At 34.5% G+C, this 25,274-nt stretch overlaps 2 protein-coding genes across 4 annotated transcripts in view; one reads left to right on the forward strand and one right to left on the reverse strand.

Annotated features, from left to right (window-relative positions):
* Positions 1–25,274, reverse strand: part of Nlg1 (Neuroligin 1) — a 280,296-nt gene that overhangs the window by 215,184 nt on the left and 39,838 nt on the right. For 2 of the 3 annotated variants that reach the window (XM_075289018.1, XM_075289019.1), the window contains exon 2: positions 8,503–9,891. In XM_075289018.1, the coding sequence (XP_075145133.1) occupies positions 8,503–9,640 (1,138 nt within the window). In that variant the 5' untranslated portion in view covers positions 9,641–9,891. Of the gene's footprint in view, positions 1–8,502; positions 10,001–25,274 lie in introns of all 3 variants that reach the window. The other variant, XM_075289017.1, reaches the window with a different exon arrangement.
* LOC142221165 (uncharacterized) lies at positions 13,007–18,259 on the forward strand. The gene has a single exon (XM_075290746.1). The coding sequence runs from the start codon at positions 13,007–13,009 to the stop codon at positions 18,257–18,259; it is 5,253 nt and encodes a 1,750-aa protein (XP_075146861.1).

A 25,274-nucleotide genomic window follows, 5' to 3' on the forward strand; every position in this document is an offset into this window, starting at 1 on the left:
TGTTATTTCGAATCACCCGGTATTTTGGTAGCAATTACTTTGGAAACTTTTATTCTTTGGCCATTGAAAAGTAGAAACTACTTCATTTTGAAATTTGAATTTCAACGATATGTGCTTCAGCATAGTTTTGCCATTATAAAAATTCACTACACATATGGGGGAAATTTCGCTATTATATGATCATCATACCACAATATAAAAATTGGCGGAAAAATTAGAGGACACAATCTAAGGTGTGATTGTTTGGTTCGGTTTATTATCCTTTATGTTATGAAATCTTGAAAAAATACAATAAAAAAAGATTTTTGTGGACATAGTCAATTTATGTAAAAAAGCGAAATGCTTAAACCAAACTATGCTGTGAATCTGTCTAATGTTGTGGAATGTCAAAAGTCTAAAATTTATCAGAAGATTTGATTTCCACAAAACCCAAAGGAGAAATTTTCAAAATTATATTTCAAGAAAGCTTATTACAAGTTAAAATATAATTGAGTAGATAAATTTGATCAAGAGCTAATGTGTTGGGAATTTTAGTTATTAAAATAAAGGAATTTGGATATTTAATTTTTAGTTAGAAGAGAAGTCATAGTATATAACATTTGAAATTATTGGAATACATTTTAGTTATATAGCTTTTGAGTATTATAAAAAGTTTCCACCAAAAAGTCTATTTAACGAAAGGACACTTTACTAAACCAGTCCACAGACGACTGTGTGCATTTAAAAACGTTGAAGGTATAGTGTAAAAAGTCAACACTACTTGACCCTTAAACACTAAATGGAAAATAAAGCAGATAGCAAAAAAAAAAGAGAAATCTCTTAATGCAGCAAATGTCTTTTGGATGGCATATGGGGAAACCTGCATATGTCCGTAACTAACATACATACAGTATAGCTGAATCTTTCTGAGTGTGTATATGAAATGCAAAATAACTTATGTATTGACAATTTTTTAATATATAACACCACGGAATGAGGGCGCTAGTAAGTAAGTCATTATAAAATAAGACGATTTAAGAGACTGTATCAAATTATTTTAGGTTTGCAACTGTCCCAAAGTCATAAACGTCACATTCGCGGCATAAATGTAGAAAAAGTAACAAATGTTATCGAAACTACTTTAGCATGACAGCGAATAGGATGATATCGAAGATGATGATATACTCCTATGTGAAGAAGATTCAATTTTCAAAAATGTTTTTAAAATAATCAAAAAAAAAAAAAATAAATAAATAAACTGTAGAATAATCTTTCAGTGCTAGATTCCAAGCCAAAATAAAAAATTTTTTTGAGCTACGAGTAGCAGTTTTCAACCTCTAGCTTGATGGATATTATCAACCACATAAACCAAGAATAGTTTGACATTGCAAATGGGAAAAATCTCAGAGTTTGCAATGAAAACAGTATATTTTTTGTATCCCTTGTATAGGGGAGCAAAACTAAAATAAATTCAAATATGTTCATCATTTTTTGTTTAAAATTTGGGTTTTTTTTTAAATTAGGTTTAGGACTTTTGAATGATATAAAATCTTAGTCATGGGTCTGTTGTTATAATACCTAAGTATTTAATAATGGATTTAGCATACATACTGATATTTAGCATACATTAGTTTATCTACAAAATTTTATTGTAATTTACCATCCGTATGCATTGTACTTTTTGCATAAAGAAAAAGATTTCGAAACATCCTAAAATTTTTGGAAATTCTCTATCAAATTCCCATGTGACCAACTAAATAATTTATTTATTTATTCTTTTTTTTTTCTATGGAAGATAACTTAACACACTTTCAGATGAATGCCTAAAAATAAATAAGATCTACAATTTTATACCCTCCACCATACACACAAAAAAATTTCACGAAAAATTTTCCAATTAAAATTTTAATTGAGTTTTAAAAAATATTCAATTAAAAATTTAATTGATTCAACAAATTTTTTAATTGAAACAAAAATCAATCACAAAAATAATAGTATCAATTAATTTTTTAATTGGATCAATTAACTTTTTAATTGACCTTCAACTAATTTTTTAATTGATACTATCATTTCTGTGATTGAAGACATTTCAATTAAAAATTAATAGGATCAACCAATTTCGTGATTGAATCAGAAAATTTTTTTTTGTGTGTAAGAGGGTATAAAATTGTAGATCTTATTTATTTTTAGTCATTCCGTTTGTAACACATCGAAATATTGCTCTAAGACCCCATAAAGTATATACGAGGGCAGTTCGGAAACTTCTTAGCCTAGCACAAAAGGCGCGGTATAAACAGAAAAAAGTTAAGTGTTTCGGAAACTTCCATCTCTGTTATGAACACATGTTAAATTTTATTTCGATCTGGCAACTCCTTCATAAAAGACACATATGCAACAGTAAAAAATTGGGTAGCTGAATTTAAACGTGGTCGTACAAGCATTGAAGATGAACCACGTAGTGGATGTCTAAAAACAGCAACAACAACAGAAATTGTAGCCAAAGTGCATGATATGGTATTAAATAATCGGTGAATAAAAGTGCGTGAATTTTCTAATATAATGGGCATCTCAAATGATCGAGTCCATTTAATTTTGCATGAAGAACTACAGATGAAAAAGCTTTCTGCAAGATGGGTGTCGCATTTGTTAACAGTCTATCAAAAACGCATAAGAATTAACATTTCTCAAGCTTGTTTGGATCGTTTTAAGCTAAATAAAATGGATTTTAAGCGTCGTTTCATAACTGTTGATGAGACATGGATCCACCACTATACTCCAGAGACAAAAGAACAATCCAAACAATGGACTGAAGATGGAGGAAGTGCCCCAAAGAAGGCAAAAACAATTCAATCGGCTGGTAAGGTTATGGCAACTGTTTTTTGGGACATCAAAGGTATTTTATTGATTGACTATCTGCAAAAGGGTAAAACAATAAATTCAGAGTACTATTGCCACTTTTTGGATCAATTAAATGTACAAATTCGAGAAAAACGTCCTGGCTTACAACACAAAAAACTAATTTTTCATCAAGACAACGCACCAGCGCACAATAGTGTTTTAACAATGGCTAAAATCGACGAATTAAAGTACGAGTTGCTTGACCACCCATCTTATTCTCCTGATTTAGCTCCCAGTGACTTTTACTTGTTCCCAAATCTAAAAAATTCCTTTCTGGCAAGCGTTTTATCTCAAATGAAGATGCAATTACAGTTGTAAAGCACTATTTTGAAGACGTATAGCCCCCATATAAATGGGCCCCGAAATTTGGCTTACGGAGCCTCTAAGAGAAGCAAATTTCATCCGATCCGATTGAAATTTGATACGTGGTGTTAGTATATGGTCTCTAACAACCATACAAAAATTGGTCCACATAGGTCCATAATTATATATAGCCCCCATGTAAACCGATCCCCAGATTTGGCTTGCGGAGCCTCTACGAGAAGCAAATTTCATCTGATCCGGTTGAAATTTAGTACGTAGTGTTAGTCTATGGTACCTAACAACCATGCACAAATTGGTCCATATCGGTCCATATAAACCGATCCCCATATTTGACCTCCGAGCCTCTTGAAGGAGCAAAATTCATCCGATCCGGTTGAAATTTGGTACATTTCGCTAGTGTATGGCCGATAACAACCATGCCAAAATTGGTTCGTATCGATCTATATTATATATAGCCCCCAATTAGCCGATCCCCAATCACAGAAAAATCACTATTGCCACTCGAGCCAAAAATAATCTACCAACATTTTATTGCCATAGAAAATGTCAAAATTTTATATTTCTATATAGAACATTTTGTCAAAAGTTTTTTTTTTCTATAGACAATTTTGTCAACATTTTATGTCGTTACGAATTTTTTTCAAAATATAATTTCTATACAAAATATTGTTAACATTTTGTCAAAATTTTATTTCTATAGAAAATTTATGAAGTACCTGTAGATGGAGAGGAATATTGTGCAAAATCTTTCAAAACATCAAGAATTCTACCAATCTACTAAACAGTAAAAAATCTGCCATTTTTGGTAGACTCGTGTTCATAATTGTATATAGCCCTCATATTAACCGTCCCCCATATTTCAATTCTGGCTCTATAATTACCACACAAAAGTTCATATCGGTTCGTAATTATTTCTTCCCTATATACGAGTATACTGGTCAAGAACTGAATATATACAGTTTGTCAATAAAATGTTTGCAAAAAATAAAAATTTACTGTTCACCACTTAGGTGAATTCTAACAAATTAGCTTTCTAAAAATAAATTTCGTGTTGTTGCATTACTATGTAACAAAACGAAATAAAAATAAGATCAAGGGACTTGTAAGTTATATGAAAAGATGATGTACAGTGGGAGAAAAGATGATTCAATTTGTAAGAGGAAATTTCCCAAATATTTTCTCCATAAGGAGTTAGCATAAAGTGCCCAAAATTGAGTTATCTCTCCCAGCCAGATGTATACTAAAGGCTGTGGAAAGGTTCATTCGCCCGAACCGAAACATGTACAGTCCAGGCGTTTATAGATTTGTATCTGGCGTTTTCTTTTCAATGGCTCTATTAACCATGTTCCTTAATCTATATCTGTCCATAAGGCTCGAAAAATAATTGTATAATTAAAAATTTAAGAAACTTATTACATAAACGCCTTTTTTCCGCAATTTAATATACTTGTTTGTGATTTTATTAAATTCATACGGCCATCGTCCAATACTATCAAAAAGTATTCTATTGCAATGAAATGTGGAAGCATAGGACAAAATAATTCATTAAAAGTCTATTTGACTGCTGTCAAAAAATTCTTTGCAAAACCAGATCCCAAGACAAAATATCGTTAAATTTTCGAACTAAATGTTTTTGTTGTTGTTGTTTTTATACCCTCCATCATAGGATGGGGGTATATTAACTTTGTCATTCCGTTTGTAACACATCGAAACATTGCTCTAAGACCCCATAAAGTATATATATTCTGGGTCGTGGTGAAATTCTGAGTCGATCTAAGCATGTCCGTCCGTCCGTCCGTCTGTTGAAATCACGCTAACTTCCGAACGAAACAAGCTATCGACTTGAAACTTGGCACAAGTAGTTGCTATCGATGTAGGTCGGACGATATTGAAAATGGGCCATATCGGTCTACTTTTACGTATAGCCCCCATATAAACCGATCTCCAGATTTGGCTTGCGGAGCCTCTAAGAGAAGCATATTTCATCCGATCTGGCTGAAATTTGGTACATGGTGTTGATATATTATCTCTAACAATCATGCAAAAATTGGTCCACATCGGTCCATAATTATATATAGCCCCCATATAAACCGATCCCCAGATTTGGCTTGCGGAGCCGCAAAGAGAAGCAAATTTCATCCGATCCGGCTGAAATTTGGTACATGATGTTGGTATATGGTCTCTAACAACCATGCAAAAATTGGTCTACATCGGTCCATAATTATATATGGCGCCCATATAAACCGATCCCCAGATTTGGGTTGCGGAGCCTCAAAGAGAAGCAAATTTCATCCGATCCGCCTGAAATTTGGTACATGCTATTGGTATATGGCGCCTAACAACCATGCAAAAATTGGTCCACATCGGTTTATAATTATATATAGCCCCCATATAAACCGATCCCCAGATTTGGCTTGCGAAGTCTCCAAGAGAAGCAAATTTCATCCAATCCGGTTGTAATTTGGAACATGGTGTTAGTATATGATCTTTAACAACCGTGCCAGAATTGGTCCATATCGGTCCATAATTATAAAACATTCTCCAGATTTGACCTCCGGAGCCTCTTGGAGGAGCAAAATTCATCCGATCCGGTTCAAATTAGGCACGTGGTATTAGTATATGGTCGCTAACAACCATACCAAAATTGGTCCAATCACACAAAAATTGGTCCATATCGGTTCATAATCATGGTTGTCACTAGATAATTTTGTCAAAATTTTATTTCTATAGAAAATTTTGTCAAAATTTTATTTCTAGAGAAAATTTTGTTAAAATTTTATTCGGTTCATAATAAAATTTTCATCATTGTAAACATTTTATTTCTATAGAAAATTTTGTCAAAATTTTATTTCTATAGAAAATTTTGTTCAAATTTTATTCGGTTTATAATCATGGTTGCCACTCGGACCAAAAATAATCTACCAAGATTTTATTTCTATACAAAATTTTGTCAAAAGTTGATTTCTATAGAAAATTTTGTTAAAAGTTGATTTCTATAGAAAATTTTGTTAAAATTTTATTTCTGTAGAAATTTTTGTCAAAATTTTTATTTCTATAGAAAATTTTGTGAAAATTTTATTTCTATAGAAAATTTTGTTAAAATTTTATTTCTGTAGAAAATTTTGTCAAAATTTTATGTCTACTATGTCAAACTGAATTATATACGTATTGAATCGATCTTTTTTGATTTAATATATACCACGTTTGGACTTACATACAATTTAGAAGATGGTGTTAGGAGGTTTTAAGATACCTTGCCATCGGCAAGCGTTACCGCAACTTAAGTAATTCGATTGTGGATGGCAGTGTTTAGATGAAGTTTCTACGCAATCCATGATGGAGGGTACATAAGCTTCGGCCTGGCCGAACTTACGGCCGTATATACTTGTATTGCTTTCATTCAGTGGACGGCAGGGGAAGTATTTAGTTGCAATCATATCACCTGAAGTGCAAGTCCTTCTGTATTACATTGAAAATTAAAATGCCGGGCAATAATAATATAATATAGCTAGAGTATTATATAATTATTACAAAGGGAAAACTACAAAAGAACTAGCGCCCATGTTCGCCTTAGAACTAAGGACAGTATACAATATCATAAATCGGGGAGAAAAAAAAACGGGCACTTGAACTAAAAGCGTCAAGCGGACGAAAAAGGAAACTCAAACGGTGGGATGAAAACAAAATTATTAAATCTGTCTAAAATAATCCCCAATGCAGCACTAGAGAACTTCTACGAGAGTTGAAAAATGACTGCGGGAAGCAGACATCCCATGAGCCTGTCCGAAAGCTTCAATTAAAACACAAATACTCGTCTCGGTCAGCAAGGAAATATTCTCTCCTTTCTCAACAAAATATTGAAAAACTCTACACCCACACGGATGAAAAAGACTGTTTTTCATATGTTTGGCAATAAACATTATATGTTTGGAACACAAATTTTTAAACACAATATTTTTGAGTGTAAGCATATAATGTTCATAAACTAACATAACATGTTTGGGACATATATGTTAATATGTTAGAACATATTATGTTTGGGACATAAAATGTTTGTAAATATAATATGCTTGGATGCAAACATATATTAATTTAGAAATAGCCTATAAACATATATGTGTTTAGTAGCTTGGAGCGCTATTTAACAGGGAGCGATATTGAATTAAGTTGGTGGTTGTTGCTTGTTATTACAAAATTAACATTTTATTTTTCCTTGGGCAATTGATCAGCTACTTCTTTGATCCTTACAAACTGTGTGGTCCGCTGTTCGAATCCCCGTCCGGCAAAAGGTAAAATTAAAATAAAGAAAAAATCATAAAATTGAATAATTTCTTCTACAATGTTTGTATTACAGAAAAGGTGCTAAGAACTAAAAAATCTCGTGGAAGTGAGAAAGATGTCGGGGAATATACAATTGGGCAGAAACAACATTTTGAGCATTCAGGTCAAAAACCTATGTTGTTAGCACCTATATTACCTGTTTATTTTCATAATTCATTATGATTGTAAATATATAAATAAATAAATAAAATTTTGAGCCCAATATTGTTTGGGAGAATTTTTTTAAGCATATAATATTTTTGGGAGCAAAATGCTTCCAAACATATTATATGGTCACATAATAACATATTGTTTTTTGGAAGACAACATTATTGAATTTGGATGCAAAAATACAAAATGTTTGGAGCTTAGACTACCCAAACATATATTGTTTAGACCAATATGCTTTCAAACATATTATATATTCCTTCTCTACGTGTACAGTTTCCAATAAAAATTTTTGTAAATTTTTACTTAAGTCAAAATCACAGATCAAATTTGTCTTGAATACATTTAAGGCCTTTACAATTGGTATCGTGCCATTTTCCCAATTTGAAGGAATTCTGGAAACACTGACTAAACTCTTCTCTCTTGTTTCTATGCATATAAAAGGAAATCCTAATCAAATACCTCTTACAACTCTTTCAAAGAAAGACTAATAGAACATCTTTCCAACCAAGAGATTTAAGAATTTCTTACTAGGAAGACATAAATAAATGCCCGATTAAAAAGGCTTTAATAAATCCCCTAAAGAAGTCGAGTCAACGTTGAACATCAAACATTTAAATAACACACATCTTTTACTTTGTTATTTAATCGTTTTAATTTTGTTTGCGTTTTCTCTGCCTTAAGGATATTACAAAGTACACTTTGCATTGCTTTATTCTCTTCAATATTTGCTTTGTATATGAATATATAGAGAGTGTGGAATGAAATAAATCGTATGGCGTGTGCTTTGTTTTTGTCTATGGTGCTACTTACCTGGTGGCATAAAACGGCGGCTACCCACTGGAGCCTCGGCATATGGTATGCCAAGATATTGATCAACATCACGTATGCCTGCAGAGGGATGAAAATTACGTCTAATGCCCATAAGGCGACCCTGTTTGATGGTAATCTCTTCGGTGTATTGCAATTTTTCGGGCACTATGTGACGTCGTTCGGCAAAGGGTAACTGTTTGGCTGGACCTGCCGCACTACCATCACCACTATATCCAATGTTTGGCAGGCTAGAGTTGATGTGACCATATTGGCCATAGATGCTACTACTGCTGCTGCTCGAAAACGGATGTGTCATTGAAGTGGTTCGTGCCTGTGGTGTAGCTGGTGAGGATGCAGCTCTTTTCATAGTTGAACTGGTCGAAGTGGCCATAGGATAGACCTTATCGTTTTGTGATTTATTAATACTGCTTCTGGGACTCCCACTGGCATAGCTGGGGCCTCTGTTATGGGCTCCCGTAACATCATCAGCATCGGCATCGATGTCGTCGTCGTTGTGGTTATTGCTCTTTAACAGTTTCTGAAGATTTTCTTTAAAGTCCTTATTTAGATGGTCTCCATCAATCTTCTGTTTAAAGTATTTGACATGGAATTTACTGTTTTCACTCGCCTGGTGTTGCTGCTGGAGGGCTGCTGATAATTTCATTAAATCTAAAGAGGCGTCAAATGCTTCTTGCACATCCCCATTAGAGATGGTATCATCGATTCTGTTACCATCATTGATGGTAGCATTTAATTTTTGTGTTTTCTCCTTGTTTCGCAAAGCTAAAATCGATTTTATGGAATTTTCTTTAATGGCCTTGCCAGACTCAATATCTTTAGTGGTCTTCTCTTCCACCTCCGCCTCCTCCTTCTTCGTCGATGGCCTTTGAAGTATGGTGTTCGCTAGGTTTTCAAGTTGTTCAACATCACCTATTACTTCTTTGGTTGTTGCCTCAGGAAGAGAGGTTTTTTGCCTGGGTCCCTTGAATAGTGTCACCGCATCTGTTGGCTGTTGAAGCTGGGGCTGCAAGATAATGGCTGCCGCACTGGTATACTCAAATTGATGGCGATTGTGATGTATGCTGACAAATGTCAGCCAGAGTATCCAAAATCTTGTCATCGAATATTTCACATACATTTTCGTTTTTGTGCCTGCTGCCCGCCCCCCTTCACGTTCAAATAGAAACGTTTCACGTATGTTTTTTTTTTTTTTTTGAGTATTTGGAGGTTTTTGACTCCTCGTTGTAGGCGATATGGGAAATTGTTATGGTTTTTGTTTTAATTTCGTTTATTTTTGGTTAGTTTCATTTATTATCTGCCGTTGTCTGTCTGTTTTATGGTTCGCTTTTAAAATTCCACTCATTTTCGGTTTTATGTGTCGGCGTTTTTCTTTTGTTTAAAATAAAATATAATAAAGTTGATATCGATTTAAGGAAATTGTCCATTTGCTATATCCATTTATTCTTCTATGTGCTATTTAATGATTTCCATTTAAATTCTGTAACGTTTAATTAATATGCCATTAAATTCTGTTTCGAAATGTGGTGCATTTTGAATTTCATCAAATGCGCATTCATATTGGCGCCCATGATATATTTTAAAATATTTATTTTTAGTTGAAAAAAAAAAAAATATTACACAATATGTTATATGAATGAATTTGTGTTGCAGCAAAGCAAGCCAGCATGTACACTGAACGAAAATAAAATCTTTATTTAAATATGTTTTAAATTCTTTAAAGTTATTTCTACCAAAACAGAAACAACCAAGTGGGTAAGATTTCTAAAATCACTGTTTCTGAAATCACAAGTGTGCTATAAGTGAAAATCTTATGGAGATAAGTTTTCAAGGTTCGAGTATTCCAATTTGTGGTGGTTGATATGTAATGCATCAACGTAAAGTGCTATTTACTTTTGCAATTTTCTTTATACCCTGTGCCACAGGGTTAGTGCATATGCTGACAACACCCAATAGGAAACAAAATAGACACATGGTGTCTTTGGCAAAAATATGCCGGGCCGGCCCTGAATCGATCTATCCATCTCCGTCTGTCTGTCCATCCATTAGTATGTCTGTCTGCGAAAACTTTTTTGTGATCAAAGTCTAGGTCTCAGTTTGGTCAAATTGATTGCAAATTTCGCAGTATTTGTTTTGGAAGAAATCGGTTCAGAGTAGAGGTGTGCACGTGACACGAAATTGTCGTGACTCATGAGTGAGTCACTCTGACGGCAACGGTGTGAGTGTGCGTGAGCGTGATTAACTTACCAAATGTCGTGCGTGAGCGTGAGTCACGAAAATAATATCTTCGTGAGTGTGCGTGAGTAACGAATTTCGGAAAAACACATTCACTAAAATAATCCCGCTGACGAACATAAAATGCTTACGAGTTGAATTCATTTATAATTTTAGTGACATCCTAGGAGGTGGTAAGAGTTTTATAACACACTCGATTTTAACCATACTCATGTTTTCAGTCAGGTTCTAAAGGTAAATCACTCATAAAATTAATCGTGAGTCACGAGGTTTTTCGTGAGTCACAAATTTTCTTTTCGTGAGCGTGCGTGAGCGTGAGTCCTACCAAAAAATATCGTGCGTGAGTGTGCGTGAATAAGATTTCTCCGTCGTGAGTGTGCTTGAACAAAATATTACTCACGTGCACACCTCTAGTTCAGAGCTTCCATATATAATTTTCGATTTAAACTCAAACAAAGAGGGCCAAATTATTGAACCGATTCAGATTTAGATATAGTCCCCACATATATCATTCGACCGTTTACGTGCAATTTTGTAAAGGGGGCAGAATTAATATTCTTACTATGCATGCCAAATTTGGTCAAAATCGGTTGAAATATAGTCCCCTTATATAGAATTCGTCCGATATGCACCTAAAATTCTCCATAAGCCAGAGTTTTACCTTGATTTGCTTTAAATTTTGCAGAAGGAATGCAATTGATAATGTCGTAAAGTGTGCCAAATTATTCAAATCGGTTCAGATATAGATATACCTTCCATATATATCTTTAGACCGATTTAAACTCTTATGACCACCGAGGAGAAAATTTTTGCCATAATTTACGTGAAATTGTGAACAGGGAGTAGAACTCATATTCATACCATATATGCCCAATTTGGTTGAAATCGGTTCAGATTAAGATAAAGCTCCCATATATATCTTTCGCCCGATGTGCCCAGATATGGCACCAGAATTCAGTGTTTTATCTTAATGTGCTTTAAATTTTGCACAAGAAGTACAAGTGATAGTATCGTAAAGTGTGCCAAATTTGGTTGAAATCGGTTCAGTTTTAGATATAGCTCTCATATATATCTTTGGCCCGATTTAGATTCATATGACCAAGAACGCCAAAGTTTTACTCCGAAAATTAGCACAGAAAGTACACTTAATACTGCATATTTATTTTACGAATTGTGGCCTTCCAGCAGCCGACAAAACCATCACACGTGACTCTGCGGTATTTTGGTTCATTTCTGGGCACTTTGGTATTTTTAGTGCCAACTCCCCAAATTTTCTAGGCACAACAATCAAACGGATTGAGATACGGAGATTGGTGGCCATTGTGGAAAATTCGTTCTAAGCCCCTCTTGGTTGACGCGTGCTAGTGCTGGGTTCTATAGGAATGTCAATGGTCAGAGGTCGAAATGTTAGCCTGCCCAGAGCTTCATCAGAAAACCAAATTCGATAATTGCCTCTGTTTATTTTTATATATTATAAAATTAATTTTTAATTTAAATTATATTATATAAATTATATTTTATAAAATAAGTAACTTATTTTGTGCATAGGTGAGTGTTACCGAAAATGTATTTTGCTGCTAACCCTATTGGAATTTAAGATATCAAACTACCTTAACTAAATGGGAGACATATTTGCTTCCCACTGTATTGGCTTCATCACCAATCTCCAAATATTTTTATTATTGTTTCTTTCATGTTAGCTTTATATTTTTTCTCTTATACTAATCACAGCTATACCTACAACCATATAATCTAGTTCTATCATGTATTAATCGTTAAGTTTAGCTCTTTTCTATTTCTCAATAACGGAGCTCTCAAAAATAAGAAGTTACTAAAGATTTGTTTTTGTATTATATTGCGACGAGAGACTTTATTTTTTTGTCAAGCTGTAACATTGCCTAGCTGCAATCATTTGTAATTTTTTCTTGTTCTGTTCTTTCTGGACAACGATAGAAACCACTTGTAAGAACTTCAATAAAATACTTAATTTTTTTTCTGGTCTTTACTTACAGAGTTTATTTTTTTGGGATATAACTGTACAATCAAAAGTGACTTTTTTTGTAGAAGGAAATAATTGTACATTATATTTATTTGGTGCCGAAACCCGGGAATTTATTCCCAATTTATTTTTATTTTTTATTAATTTTTTGAGAGATTGTGTTCTTGTTTCGTACGAGTGGAAGTGCGCCGGTTGCCAAGACGTAATCGAAAGTTTTAGTTTTTTTTAATTTTATTTATTTATTTCACGAACATGGGTGACATAGATCAATTGATCTCGAGTCAACGTGATATAATGCGTACCGTGGAAGAATTGTATGATCGATTTGTCGCGAGGAGTGAGATTACAAAGACTCGTGGTTATTTGAGCACGCTGGGTCAAGAACTTGATGACTTATATCATCAATTCAAGTATCAGCATGACGAAATTGTCCGAACCAGTAGAGAGACGGCTCTCGATGTTTCTGATATTCCCTATATGGTTGAATCATGTTTCTATAATTTTTCGGATCAATACTTTCTTTTCAAGGGCAGTATAATGGATTCAATGCCACAAAATGCATCACCGGCTTCACCATTTAGTAGCACATTTGCAGTTACTCATGGCCAGGCTGACACGACGGCCACAATGGAAGCAAAGCTTCCCAAGATATCTTTACCCAGCTTCTCTGGTGATTATATGGAGTGGATACCCTTTAGAGATATCTACCTCTCTCTGGTACACAATAACTTTTCCTTATCAAAAGTTCAGAAATTTTTTTATCTAAAGGGTACACTTACGGGCGAGGCTGCTGGGCTAATCCGGACGATATCTGCCACTGAGGCAAATTATGACTCCGCCTGGAATATTTTAGAATCCAGGTATCATAATAAGCGCATGATTGTAGGTTCACTAATGTCTAGGCTTTTTAACATTCCAAAAAGCGATGGATGTTTCAATAGTATAAAGGTGTTACTTGATACTACGCAAGAGTGTCTGTCCTCGCTGCGGAATTTAGATGTGGATACTACCACCTGGGATCCAGTGTTGATTCATCTTTTATGTCAGAAACTTGATTTGCAGACTAGAAAGGAGTGGGAGCACTCTTTGAAGTCTTCAACCGAGCTTCCGACTAGAAAGGAAATGTTTGACTTTCTGGAAAGGACATTTCGGACTTTGGAGTCATTAGATAGCGAACAATCTTCCTCTAACAAGGATAGATCTACTAGGTCCAATTACAGGACTAGGAACACATTTTTGAACTGTAACGTTGCTCAACCAAAGTGTGTGAACTGTATTTTCTGCTCTAAAAGTCACCCTTTGTCCAAGTGCTATAAATTCCTTGCATTATCCATGGGTGCTAAGAACGAGTTTCTGTCGAATAGGAACGTTTGTAGGAATTGTTTGTCAGTTGGACATCTACAGGACAATTGTGCCTCACCTTATCGGTGTGCCACCTGTAACCAAGCACATCACACTGTTCTTCATACGGAAGGTTCGGTGAATATTCAGCCTTTGAATTCTGAGGACAACAATGTTTCCCAGATTGCTTCTCATAACTCCTACGCACTTCAAAATGTATTTCTTTACACAATTCGATTATATGTGAATACGGGTCGGGGGCGGTTTCATTTGAGGGCTCTTTTGGATCCAGGGTCTCAGGCTAGTTTGATTTCAGAGGCTGCGGTCCAATTAATAGGGGTTCAAAGGAAGCATAATTATTGCAAAATTCTTGGAGTTGGGGATAGTCATGCTAATATCTCCAGGTATATTGCCGAGTTGCCTCTGTGGTCGTCAAGAATGGAACCAGTACTAACATGTGACGCTTTGGTACTTACCAAGATAACTTCTTATAAACCATGTAAAAGTATGATTTCATTTCCCGACTTAGAGGTGGATACCTTGGCAGACCCATACTATTACAGGTCAGACCCAATTGATTTAATATTGGGTTCCGATGTTTGTTCCAAGATAAAGATTCCTACGGAATCATTCGTCCGCGGGGGGTTGTTTTTTCAAAACACCCATTTTGGATGGGTCTTTTCGGGATCTGCTGAGCCCACTAATACAAGTATTTTACTTTTCCATAATGTTAATATTGAATCGATACTACAATCGTTTTGGAGACAAGAGGACATAGTCGATAGTAGGGATCTGAGTAATGAGGAGATTTTATGCGAGGACCTATTTCGTCGGACGACATATACGTCTGATTCTGGCAAATATGTAGTGAATTTACCATTTAGGTCCCTTTTGCTCGAGAACTCGCTTCCCAATATTCATAATAACTTATTCGGGGCATTGAAACGATTCAGTAATTTGGAATCGTCATTTACGAAGCGGCCCCTATTTGCGGCCATGTATAGGGAGTTTATGCGTGACTATGAATCCTTAGGTCATATGTCCAGGCTATGTGATTTTTCTGGCACTGGCACGTCGGGGGGATATTTTCTCCCTCACCATGGCGTCTATAAAGAGAGTAGTTCCACCACGAAATTAAGGGTGGTATTTGACGGCAGTAGTCATTTAAGTGGACATAAACCACTTAATGAAGAGCTTTGGCCGGGACCGGCTTTGCAGAACGACTTGCCCCAGGTTATTATGAAATGGAGGAGGCATAGATATGCGTTTAGTGCCGATATAGAGAAGATGTTTAGGCAGATCGAGGTTTGCGTGGAACATCGACCATTTCAAAAGATTCTATGGCGTCATTCGCCTTCTGACGAGATTTCTGTTTATCAGTTGAATACGGTCACTTATGGTACCACATCTGCGCCATATTTGTCGTTAAGGGTTCTTAGACAAATATCCGATGAATTTAAATCGGAATTTCCTCATGAGTGCGGAATTTTATGTTCAGACTCATATGTCGACGATATAATTTCGGGCTCAGACACCATAGAAGGGGTAATTCGATTGCAGCAGAATTTGTGTGATATCTTAAAGAGACGGGGATTTATACTCCGGAAATGGATATCGAATTCTATGGAACTACTGAGAAACATTCCTGAGGAATTTAAGGATATTTCTGTTATAAGGAAATTCGATCATGATAGTGTGGCTAAGACCTTAGGCGTGCATTGGAATGTTGGGACTGATTATTTTTCATTCGATGTTCAGCTGGCTGAACCAACTACAGTTTCGAAACGTTCAATATTATCGGAATCTGCCCGTCTTTTTGACCCTTTAGGATGGTTAACTCCTTCCACCGTTATTGCGAAAAATTTGTTTAAACGATTATGGCAACATGGGGTTGATTGGGACAGTAAAGTTCCTGTGGACATTGAGAAGGAATGGATGAAGTACCGGTCTTCTTTGGGCAAGTTCGTTTATGTACAAATTCCACGATGGATTCAGACGTCTCCAAGTTCCCATGTGGAACTTCACTGTTTTTGTGACGCATCTACAACGGCTTACGCTGCTGTTGTATATGCCAGAGTTATGACCGAAGGTGAGACATCTGTGCATTTGTTACAATCCAAGTCGAAAATTACTCCAATTAAGACAGTATCGATACCGAGGCTTGAGCTTTGCGCTGCTGTGCTTGGAGCGAATTTAGTTCAACGTTTAAAAGGTTCGTTAACCTTTGGTAATTTGGTGGATATATTTTTCTGGAGTGATAGCAAGACCGTATTGAGCTGGATACAAAAACCACCCTCACATTGGGTAGTTTATGTTGCCAATCGGGTTGCTGAAATCCAAAGATTGACTTGTAACACACAATGGCGGTATGTACCCTCTTCATTGAACCCTGCTGATAGTGCCTCCAGGGGCATATATCCTTTTGAACTTATAGATTGTCAAGTCTGGTGGAATGGACCGGCGTTTTTAAAAACACCTCCAAATTTATGGCCAGAGACGATACAGGATTATCATACTTCCGAAGAGGCCAAGGGGCCAAAATTACACAACCATATGGCTTCTATACCGACATATCCCGATTTATTTTTGAAATTTTCGAAGCTTTCCACATTACTACGTATAGCTTCTCTTTGCATTAGATTTTGTTACAATTGCAAAAATTCTCAGTCAAAGGCAACGGGCAACCTAGGGAGTGGTATTATTAACACCACCTTGATTAGACTTGTGACAATAAGTCAAAAGATTGACTTCCCCATGGAAATCCGAGATTTGATATCGAAAAATAATTTAAAGTCAACCCCTTTGATGAAATTATTACCCTTCATTGATGATTGCGGTATTATTCGTGTGGGAGGCCGTTTGCAACAGGGATCTTTACCATATGATATGAAACATCCAATGCTTCTAAGTAAGTCCAATCCTCTTTCCAGACTTATCATAGAAGATGCCCATGAGAAAACACTGCATGGAGGTCTTGCTCTAACTATGTCATACGTTTGTCGGAGATTTTGGATACTATCTGGTAATCAATTGGCAAAGACTGTGATTCATAACTGCATGTCTTGTTTTAGGTATTCTGCAAAATTTTGTCGGCAAGTTATGGGTAATTTACCAGCTGTACGCCTAAATGTTACACGACCATTTAAACACAGTGGTGTGGATTATGCTGGCCCTATTACAATTAAAAACTCGTCTCTACGCTCATCTATAATGTCGAAGGGTTATATCTGTCTATTTATATGTATGGTCACTAAAGCCATACATTTAGAAACGGTTTCCAACCTTACCACTAATTCATTTTTGGCCGCTTTCCGCCGATTTGTATCACGAAGGGGAGTATGTACTGACATATATTCGGATTGCGGTACAAATTTTGTTGGAGCTTCAAAGGAGCTTCGTGTTCTTTACAATAAAGATAGGAAATCACTTCCGGATGATATTCGAAAGGCTTTATGTTTGCAGGGCACAGAATGGCACTTCATTCCTCCCGCTTCCCCACATTTTGGTGGGCTTTGGGAAGCGGGAGTGAAATCTGTGAAATATCATTTGAAGCGTGTTATTAAGGATAGGGTTTTAAGTTTCGAGGAACTTTCTACTTTATTGTGCCAAATAGAGAGTTGTCTGAACTCTCGTCCACTTTGCCCACTATCTTCGGACCCCTCTGATCTGGACGCATTGACTCCCGCTCACTTCCTCATAGGTGAACCTACCGTATGCATACCAGATGAAAATTTACTGGATAAAAATATCAACCATCTAACGCGCTGGAAGTCTATTGAGAAAATCAAGCAACATTTCTGGAAGCGCTGGTATTTGGAATACCTGAATCGCCTACAAGCAAGACCAAAATGGCTTACTGCAGAAAGAGAGGCAAAAGTTGGTGACTTAGTCCTTATAACAGATGAGAGGTATGCACCTGCCCAGTGGCCACTTGGTCGTATTCAAACTATTCATCCAGGTCCAGACGGTCATGTTCGCGTTGTATCCATTCTTACAAAAGGAAAAATAATTAAAAGAACAATTAACAAAATATGCTTTCTTCCCACAGGCACTCAATCACCGGACGGACACCTATTTGATTCTTCCTCTTCAGAAAGCCAACATAATCATGATGCCTCTTCCAGTCAGGCTGTGAGTCGGAGCACAGCCGAGTCTAAAGACTAAATCAAAAATACTCCCACCGCACGGCATCCTTCATTTATTTCTGCGTTGAAGAACAGACATTCTGGGAGGGGGGATAATGTTACCGAAAATGTATTTTGCTGCTAACCCTATTGGAATTTAAGATATCAAACTACCTTAACTAAATGGGAGACATATTTGCTTCCCACTGTATTGGCTTCATCACCAATCTCCAAATATTTTTATTATTGTTTCTTTCATGTTAGCTTTATATTTTTTCTCTTATACTAATCACAGCTATACCTTCATGTTAGCTTTATATTTTTTCTCTTATACTAATCACAGCTATACCTACAACCATATAATCTAGTTCTATCATGTATTAATCGTTAAGTTTAGCTCTTTTCTATTTCTCAATAACGGAGCTCTCAAAAATAAGAAGTTACTAAAGATTTGTTTTTGTATTATATTGCGACGAGAGACTTTATTTTTTTGTCAAGCTGTAACATTGCCTAGCTGCAATCATTTGTAATTTTTTCTTGTTCTGTTCTTTCTGGACAACGATAGAAACCACTTGTAAGAACTTCAATAAAATACTTAATTTTTTTTCTGGTCTTTACTTACAGAGTTTATTTTTTTGGGATATAACTGTACAATCAAAAGTGACTTTTTTTGTAGAAGGAAATAATTGTACAGTGAGCTTTTTACGTTTTTGGAACTTCGATGGCTTTAGCCTAGGCTCATTTTTCAATATGTTTTGCATCCGTTCACGAGCAAGTTTTGCGACAACTGTATTATGGATTTCGATCAAATGTGGCCTTCAATTTTCGAAACATTTTTATACCCTCCACCATAGGATGGGGGGTATATTAACTTTGTCATTCCGTTTGTAACACATCGAAATATTGCTCTAAGACCCCATAAAGTATATATATTCTGGGTCGTGGTGAAATTCTGAGTCGACCTGAGCATGTCCGTCCGTCCGTCCGTCGGTTGAAATCACGCTAACTTCCGAACGAAACAAGCTATCGACTTAAAACTTGGCACAAGTAGTTGTTATTGATGTAGGTCGGATGGTATTGCAAATGGGCCATATCGGTCCACTTTTACGTATAGCCCCCATATAAACGGGTCCCCAAATTTGGCTTGCGAATCTTCTAAGAGAAGCAAATTTCATTCGATCCGGCTGAAATTTGGTACATGGTGTTAGTATATGGTCTCTAACAACCATGCAAAAATTCGTCCACATCGGTCTATAATTATATATAGCCCCCATATAAACCGATCACCAGATTTGGCTTGCGGAGCCTCTAAGAGAAACAAATTTCATCCGATCCGGCTGAAATTTGGTACATGATGTAAGGTCTCTAATGACCATGCAAAAATTGGTCAACATCGTTCCATAAGTATATATATAGCCGCCATATAAACCGATCACCAGATTTGACCTCCGGAGCCTCTTGGAAGACCAACATTTATATGATTCAGTTCAAATTTGGTATAGGCCCTTGGAAGAGCAAAATTCATCCGATTCGGTTGAAATTTGGTACGTGATGTTAGTATATTGTATCCAACAACCATGCAGGAATTGGTTCATATCAGTCCATAATTATGTATAGCTGCCATATAATCCGATCCCCAGATTTAGCCTCCGGTGCCTTATGGAGAAGCAAAATTCATCCGATCTGGTTGAAATTTGGTACATGGTGTTAGTATATGGTATCTAACAACCATGCTAAAAGTGGTTCATATCAGTCCATAATCATATATAGCCCCCATATGAACCGATCCCGAGATCGGAGCCTCTTGGGGGAGCAAATTTTATCCGAGTCAGTTGAAATTTGGTATTTTGTGCTAGTATATGGCCGTTAACAACCATGCCTAACTAGGTCCATATCGGTCTATAGTTATATATAGCCCTCAGATAAATCGATACCCAATCACACAAAAATTGGTCCATATCAAGTTCATAATTGTATATAGCCCCCATATAAGCGACCCCCATATTTCAATTCTGGCTCTCTACGTGTCGTGCAAAAAGTCAATATCGATTCGTAATTATTTGTAGACTTACTTACCTATACATAACTTTTTTGTCTAATATATACCACGTTTGGACTAACTCAAAATTTAGAAAACGATGTTAAGAAGTTTTAAGAGACCACAACCCAAGTAATTCGATTGTGGATGACATTCTTTCGTAGAAGTGTCTACGCAATCCATGGTGGAGGGTACATAAGATTCGGCCTGGCCGAACTTACGGCCGTATACACTTGTTGGTGTTTTTTTGTCCTCCACTTTGTGGACGCAAAACAATAGTGCCAGTATCACGATAATGAGCAATTTGTACGGGAAACAAAAATTTATTTACATTGAAATGCTGGAGGGCTCTAACGATAGAACTCGTGGTTTTCCAGACAAATATAAAACAATTATACTATCACCTTTGAATTCCATCACGAATGACTGCATTTTTAAATGCAATAGATCAAACACAATTGTTTACAAAGCATGTAAACAATAAAATGAACTATCACTGGAATAAGTTTGTCAGCTGTCAGACGAGCAGTTTAGAAATTATACCAACATGTAAGTGGTTGCAAAATATATCAGCCAGACTGTATTAGAGGAGAAAATCAATATAATATTAAATTTTTGATAAAGTAGAAAATCGATATTCAAATTTCTTTTTTTTATAAAAAAGTGACTTTTTTATTTAAACATATTCCGTAGGGAAATTATGTAGAAAAATTTAACGCATCCATTATTTTTTTTTTTTTTTTTTTTGTATTGAAAATCTTTATTTCATTAAAAATATATACAACATTTTTATCGTCTCTGCGCCTTAAAGGCTTTTATAGAGACTTATTGGCAACAAAAAACAATTCATATATTTAGAAAATTACGTTAATCAAATTATATATTTAGAAAATTACGTTAATCAAATTATGTTGTGTTTATGTACAAACATACCGTAATTTATTTTTTAAGAAATCTTTACGTATACAATTATTTTAAAGAAGTGTTTCTATAGTTTCCAATAGGTACAATTTCATCTTGTTTTTAAAACCTGATATTGTAGCAATATTTTTCAGACTATTTGGTAATTCGTTATATATATGTGGCCCAGCGTATTCAATCTTTTGCTTCGTTAATTCTAGGCGACATCTAGAGGCTATTAAGTTTAAGCGTTGACGAGTGTTACATTGAGACTGATTGAAATTATTACGGAATGAAATACATTGATTCCCAATCTTCCTAACACATTTAAACATAAACACTGAGATGCTGTATTTATATATTCCTTTTATCGGAAGTACGGATTTAGCATATTTCTCGAATAGCGTTTTTGTAGAAAAATCCATTGGCAAATTATATACAATTTTTAATGCCTTATTCTGTGCTACTTGAAGAGACTTCAATGATTTGGTTTCCTTATACCCGTAAATTAAAGGTAAGTATACTAAATGGGAGTGAATCAAAGAGAAATAGAATTGTAGTTTTGTATCCGTAGAGAATTTTGATTTAAATTTACGAAGAACTCCAGTAGCCGCTGCTATCTTGGATCTTATCATATCAATATGATTATCCCAATTCAAATTCGAAGACAAGTTAATTCCGAGATACTTCACCGAATTAGATTATTCGTACCTGTGATGATATGACACAGATTTCTATTAATCCTTCAAGACTTTTCTCTGATCAAGAATATCTACTATTTAGACGATAACCAATGGAAAGAATAGCGCAATGACCAGCCTCACCATTATTTTTGTCCAAAAACAAGAAATATTATCCTCCAGCATGAAATCAAACTTCATATTAAATTTCAGCATTTAATGTTAGCATGGAAATATTTGCATTTGAGATGACCTAATTTGAAAAACTCTGCTCTCATTGAATGTGCTTTCAATACAGAAACGAAATATTTTCAAAAATATTTAAACATTAATTTCGAATGAATTTTAAATTTAAATTGCAGCACAATTCAATGGTAAATTGTTTAGTTTTTGTGGATAACCTCCATAGTTATAAATTTTAGAAACATTAATTGGACTATCATCATGAATGCAGTTGAGAGTTTGTTAAACAAGCTCAATTACAAAAATACAAAAACTCTATGGGAATTTATTAATTTCAATTTGATTTCATGCAGTGTTAAACCATTCACAACAAAGTGCATATTTTTGTTGTTGTTATTTTTGTAATAAAACAAATGTTTATTAGCTCAATGAAAAAAAAAACATTTTTTTTGTTCGCTACTCTCCAATGCTGCACAAAACAAACATCACCTTTAAAAACAAAACAAAAAAAATAAAAACTCCTAAAATGGAATAAAAACCATCACCTATTCATAAAAAATAACAAATGTTGTAATTCCTATTTTAGATTGGTTTTATTAAGCTTTTTTGTTTTCGTTATTATTGCTATTCTCATGCTGCCCGTATCTTGTGTGATGAAATGGATTTATTTTGAGCATCAAATTTTTAGCCGAAAAAAATAGATATATAGATTTAAAAATAAATTGGAATAGTTGCTTCTTTGATACATGTATAAATTTAAAATAGTTCACTAACCCCAAAAATTCTTTTATGCTAATAAAACATGTAAAACAACAATAGCAACAACAACACACAGCAAAAATAAAAACAAACCCCACATATTAGGAATACGAAAATATCCTCGCGCACGTTGGGTGCCAGCAGATATGTGGCGAACAAAAAATGTTTTAACGCATGCATATAATGCAGAAGACAGGCGGGCACACACATGTGGGGGAATACTGCACAGTGGGTTGACATTCTCTGTAACATATAATATGCACTAGTTAATTAGTGATAACTAACTACACTGTTAGAAAAATATGTTTTTCATATGTTCCGATATAAACAAAATGTGTTTTGGGCACAATTTTTAAACACAATATATTTAAGTGCAAACATGTAATGTTCCTAAAGTAACACTAAATGTTTGGGACACATATGTTAATATGTTAGAATATATTATTTTTGGGTCATGAATGTTTTATAAAAATAATATGTGTGAATGCAAACATATATAAATTTACAAATTTCGAATAAACATATAATGTTGTGATATTTTATTCAGAGAGCGACAGAGAGAGAGAGAGAGAGAGAGAAAGTATAGAGAAAGAAATAGAGATGGAAACCGGGAGGGTTGTCGAAAGATATCAACATAACAATTTCTGTGAAACCGATTGTATGTTGTTTCGGAAAACTGTTTTATGATAAGGCCAAAAAGTTGATATGCTTAGGTGTAAATATAATTTAATTTGAATATTAGAATGAGTATTCGGAGTAAAGAGAATAGACATTCGGAACCAAGAGAATAGACATTTGAAAAAAAAAAAACAGCGTGTGTTTTCGTTTTGAGAGCAGCATTTTATGTATGTGTGGACATATGTTTTGTTTATCATTTTGGCATTATGGGCACAATTTTTTTTCTTGGTTCGTTAAAAAAAAATGGAACGTATGCTAACCACTGCTCCACGTGGCCAACAAATGTATGTTTCTGTTAAATAATGTTATGTTTGCATGGGCTCGTTGGCGCTGCAAACTATGCTATATATATGTAACTTATAACGATAATTGTCAATTGGTGACAATAACAGCTACGTAGCCCAGGGGTAGTGTGTTGGCTTACAAATTGCATGGTTCCCGGTTCGATTCTCCGTTCAGGAGAAATGTAAATTTAAAAAAAAATATAAAATTTAATAATTTGTATTACAGAAAAAGGTGCCAAGAGCTAAAAATTTCGTGGAAGTGAAAATTATGTGAGGGAATGAGCACAATCTTCTTGGGGAAAAAATTCTTCCAAGCATATGATATTTTTGGGCTCAAAATACTTCCAAACATATAATATGTTCACATAAAACAAACATAATAATGTTTCGGCAATATCCAATAATATATGTGCTTCCTGCAAAATATGTTTGGAACATATGTTAGAGAAGCGATTTTTTTGAGGGTGTAGGATATACATATTATTGTTTATTATTATTAAACACAATAATGTTTCGGCAATATCCAATAATATATGTGCTTCCTGCAAAATATGTTTGGAACATATGTTAGAGAAGCGATTTTTTTGAGGGTGTAGGATATACATATTATTGTTTATTTCATTCAATTCATTGCTTTTCAACTATTTCTTTGGATATGTTATATAAAATAGAAATTATTATTTGTCCCTATTTGGACCATTCTTAAATCCAAACTACACGATTGCCACTCATGACAAAGATAACCTACCATAATTTTAAGAAGTTACTCAAAATATTCATTTCATTGCGATAAAATTTTAGGAAAAGTTTTACCAAAAATCTACCAAATTACAAAAATTTAATTTTGAAGTTTTTGATTTTGCCAATGGACTTAAAACGAAAATCAAAATTTTTAATAATATCGAAATTAAAGAACATTTTTAATTTATTTTTATTGAAAATTTTGTCAAAATTTTATTTCTATAGAAAATTTTTTCAAAATTTTATTTCTATAGAAAATTTTGTCAATTTTTTTTTTGTAAAAATGTTTGCCAAAATTATTGTTCTATAAAAAATTTTGTTAAAATTGTATTTCTATTGAAAATTTTGTCAAAATTTTATTTCTATAGAAAATTTGGTCATTTTGTTATTTCTATAGAAAATTTTGTCAAAATTTCATTTCTATGGAAAATTTTCTCAAAATTTTGTCAAAATTTTATCTCTATAGAAAAGTTAGTCAAAATTTTATTTCTATAGAAAATTTTGTCAAAATTTTATTTCAATGGAATATTTTCTCAAAATTTTATTTCAATGGAATATTTTCTCAAAATTTTATTTCTACAGAAATTTTTGTCAAAATGTTTTTCCTATAGAAAGATTTGTCAATTATTTTTTTTCTATGGAACATTTCGTCCAATTTTTATACCCTAAACAACATAGTGGTCAGGGTATAATAAGTTTGATCGGCCAAAAAATGTGCCTACCAGAAATATTGATTTTAGACCCCATAAAATATATACCGATCGACTCAGAATCACCTCCTGAGTCGACCTA

The sequence above is a fragment of the Haematobia irritans genome, chromosome 1 (assembly GCF_050003625.1).
Source record: "Haematobia irritans isolate KBUSLIRL chromosome 1, ASM5000362v1, whole genome shotgun sequence".
In the NCBI taxonomy this organism is placed as follows: domain Eukaryota; kingdom Metazoa; phylum Arthropoda; class Insecta; order Diptera; family Muscidae; genus Haematobia; species Haematobia irritans.

Coding starts and splice junctions, on each gene's coding strand:
- LOC142221165 (XM_075290746.1), top strand. CDS start 13,007: ATGGGTGACATAGATCAATTGATCTCGAGTCAACGTGATATAATGCGT.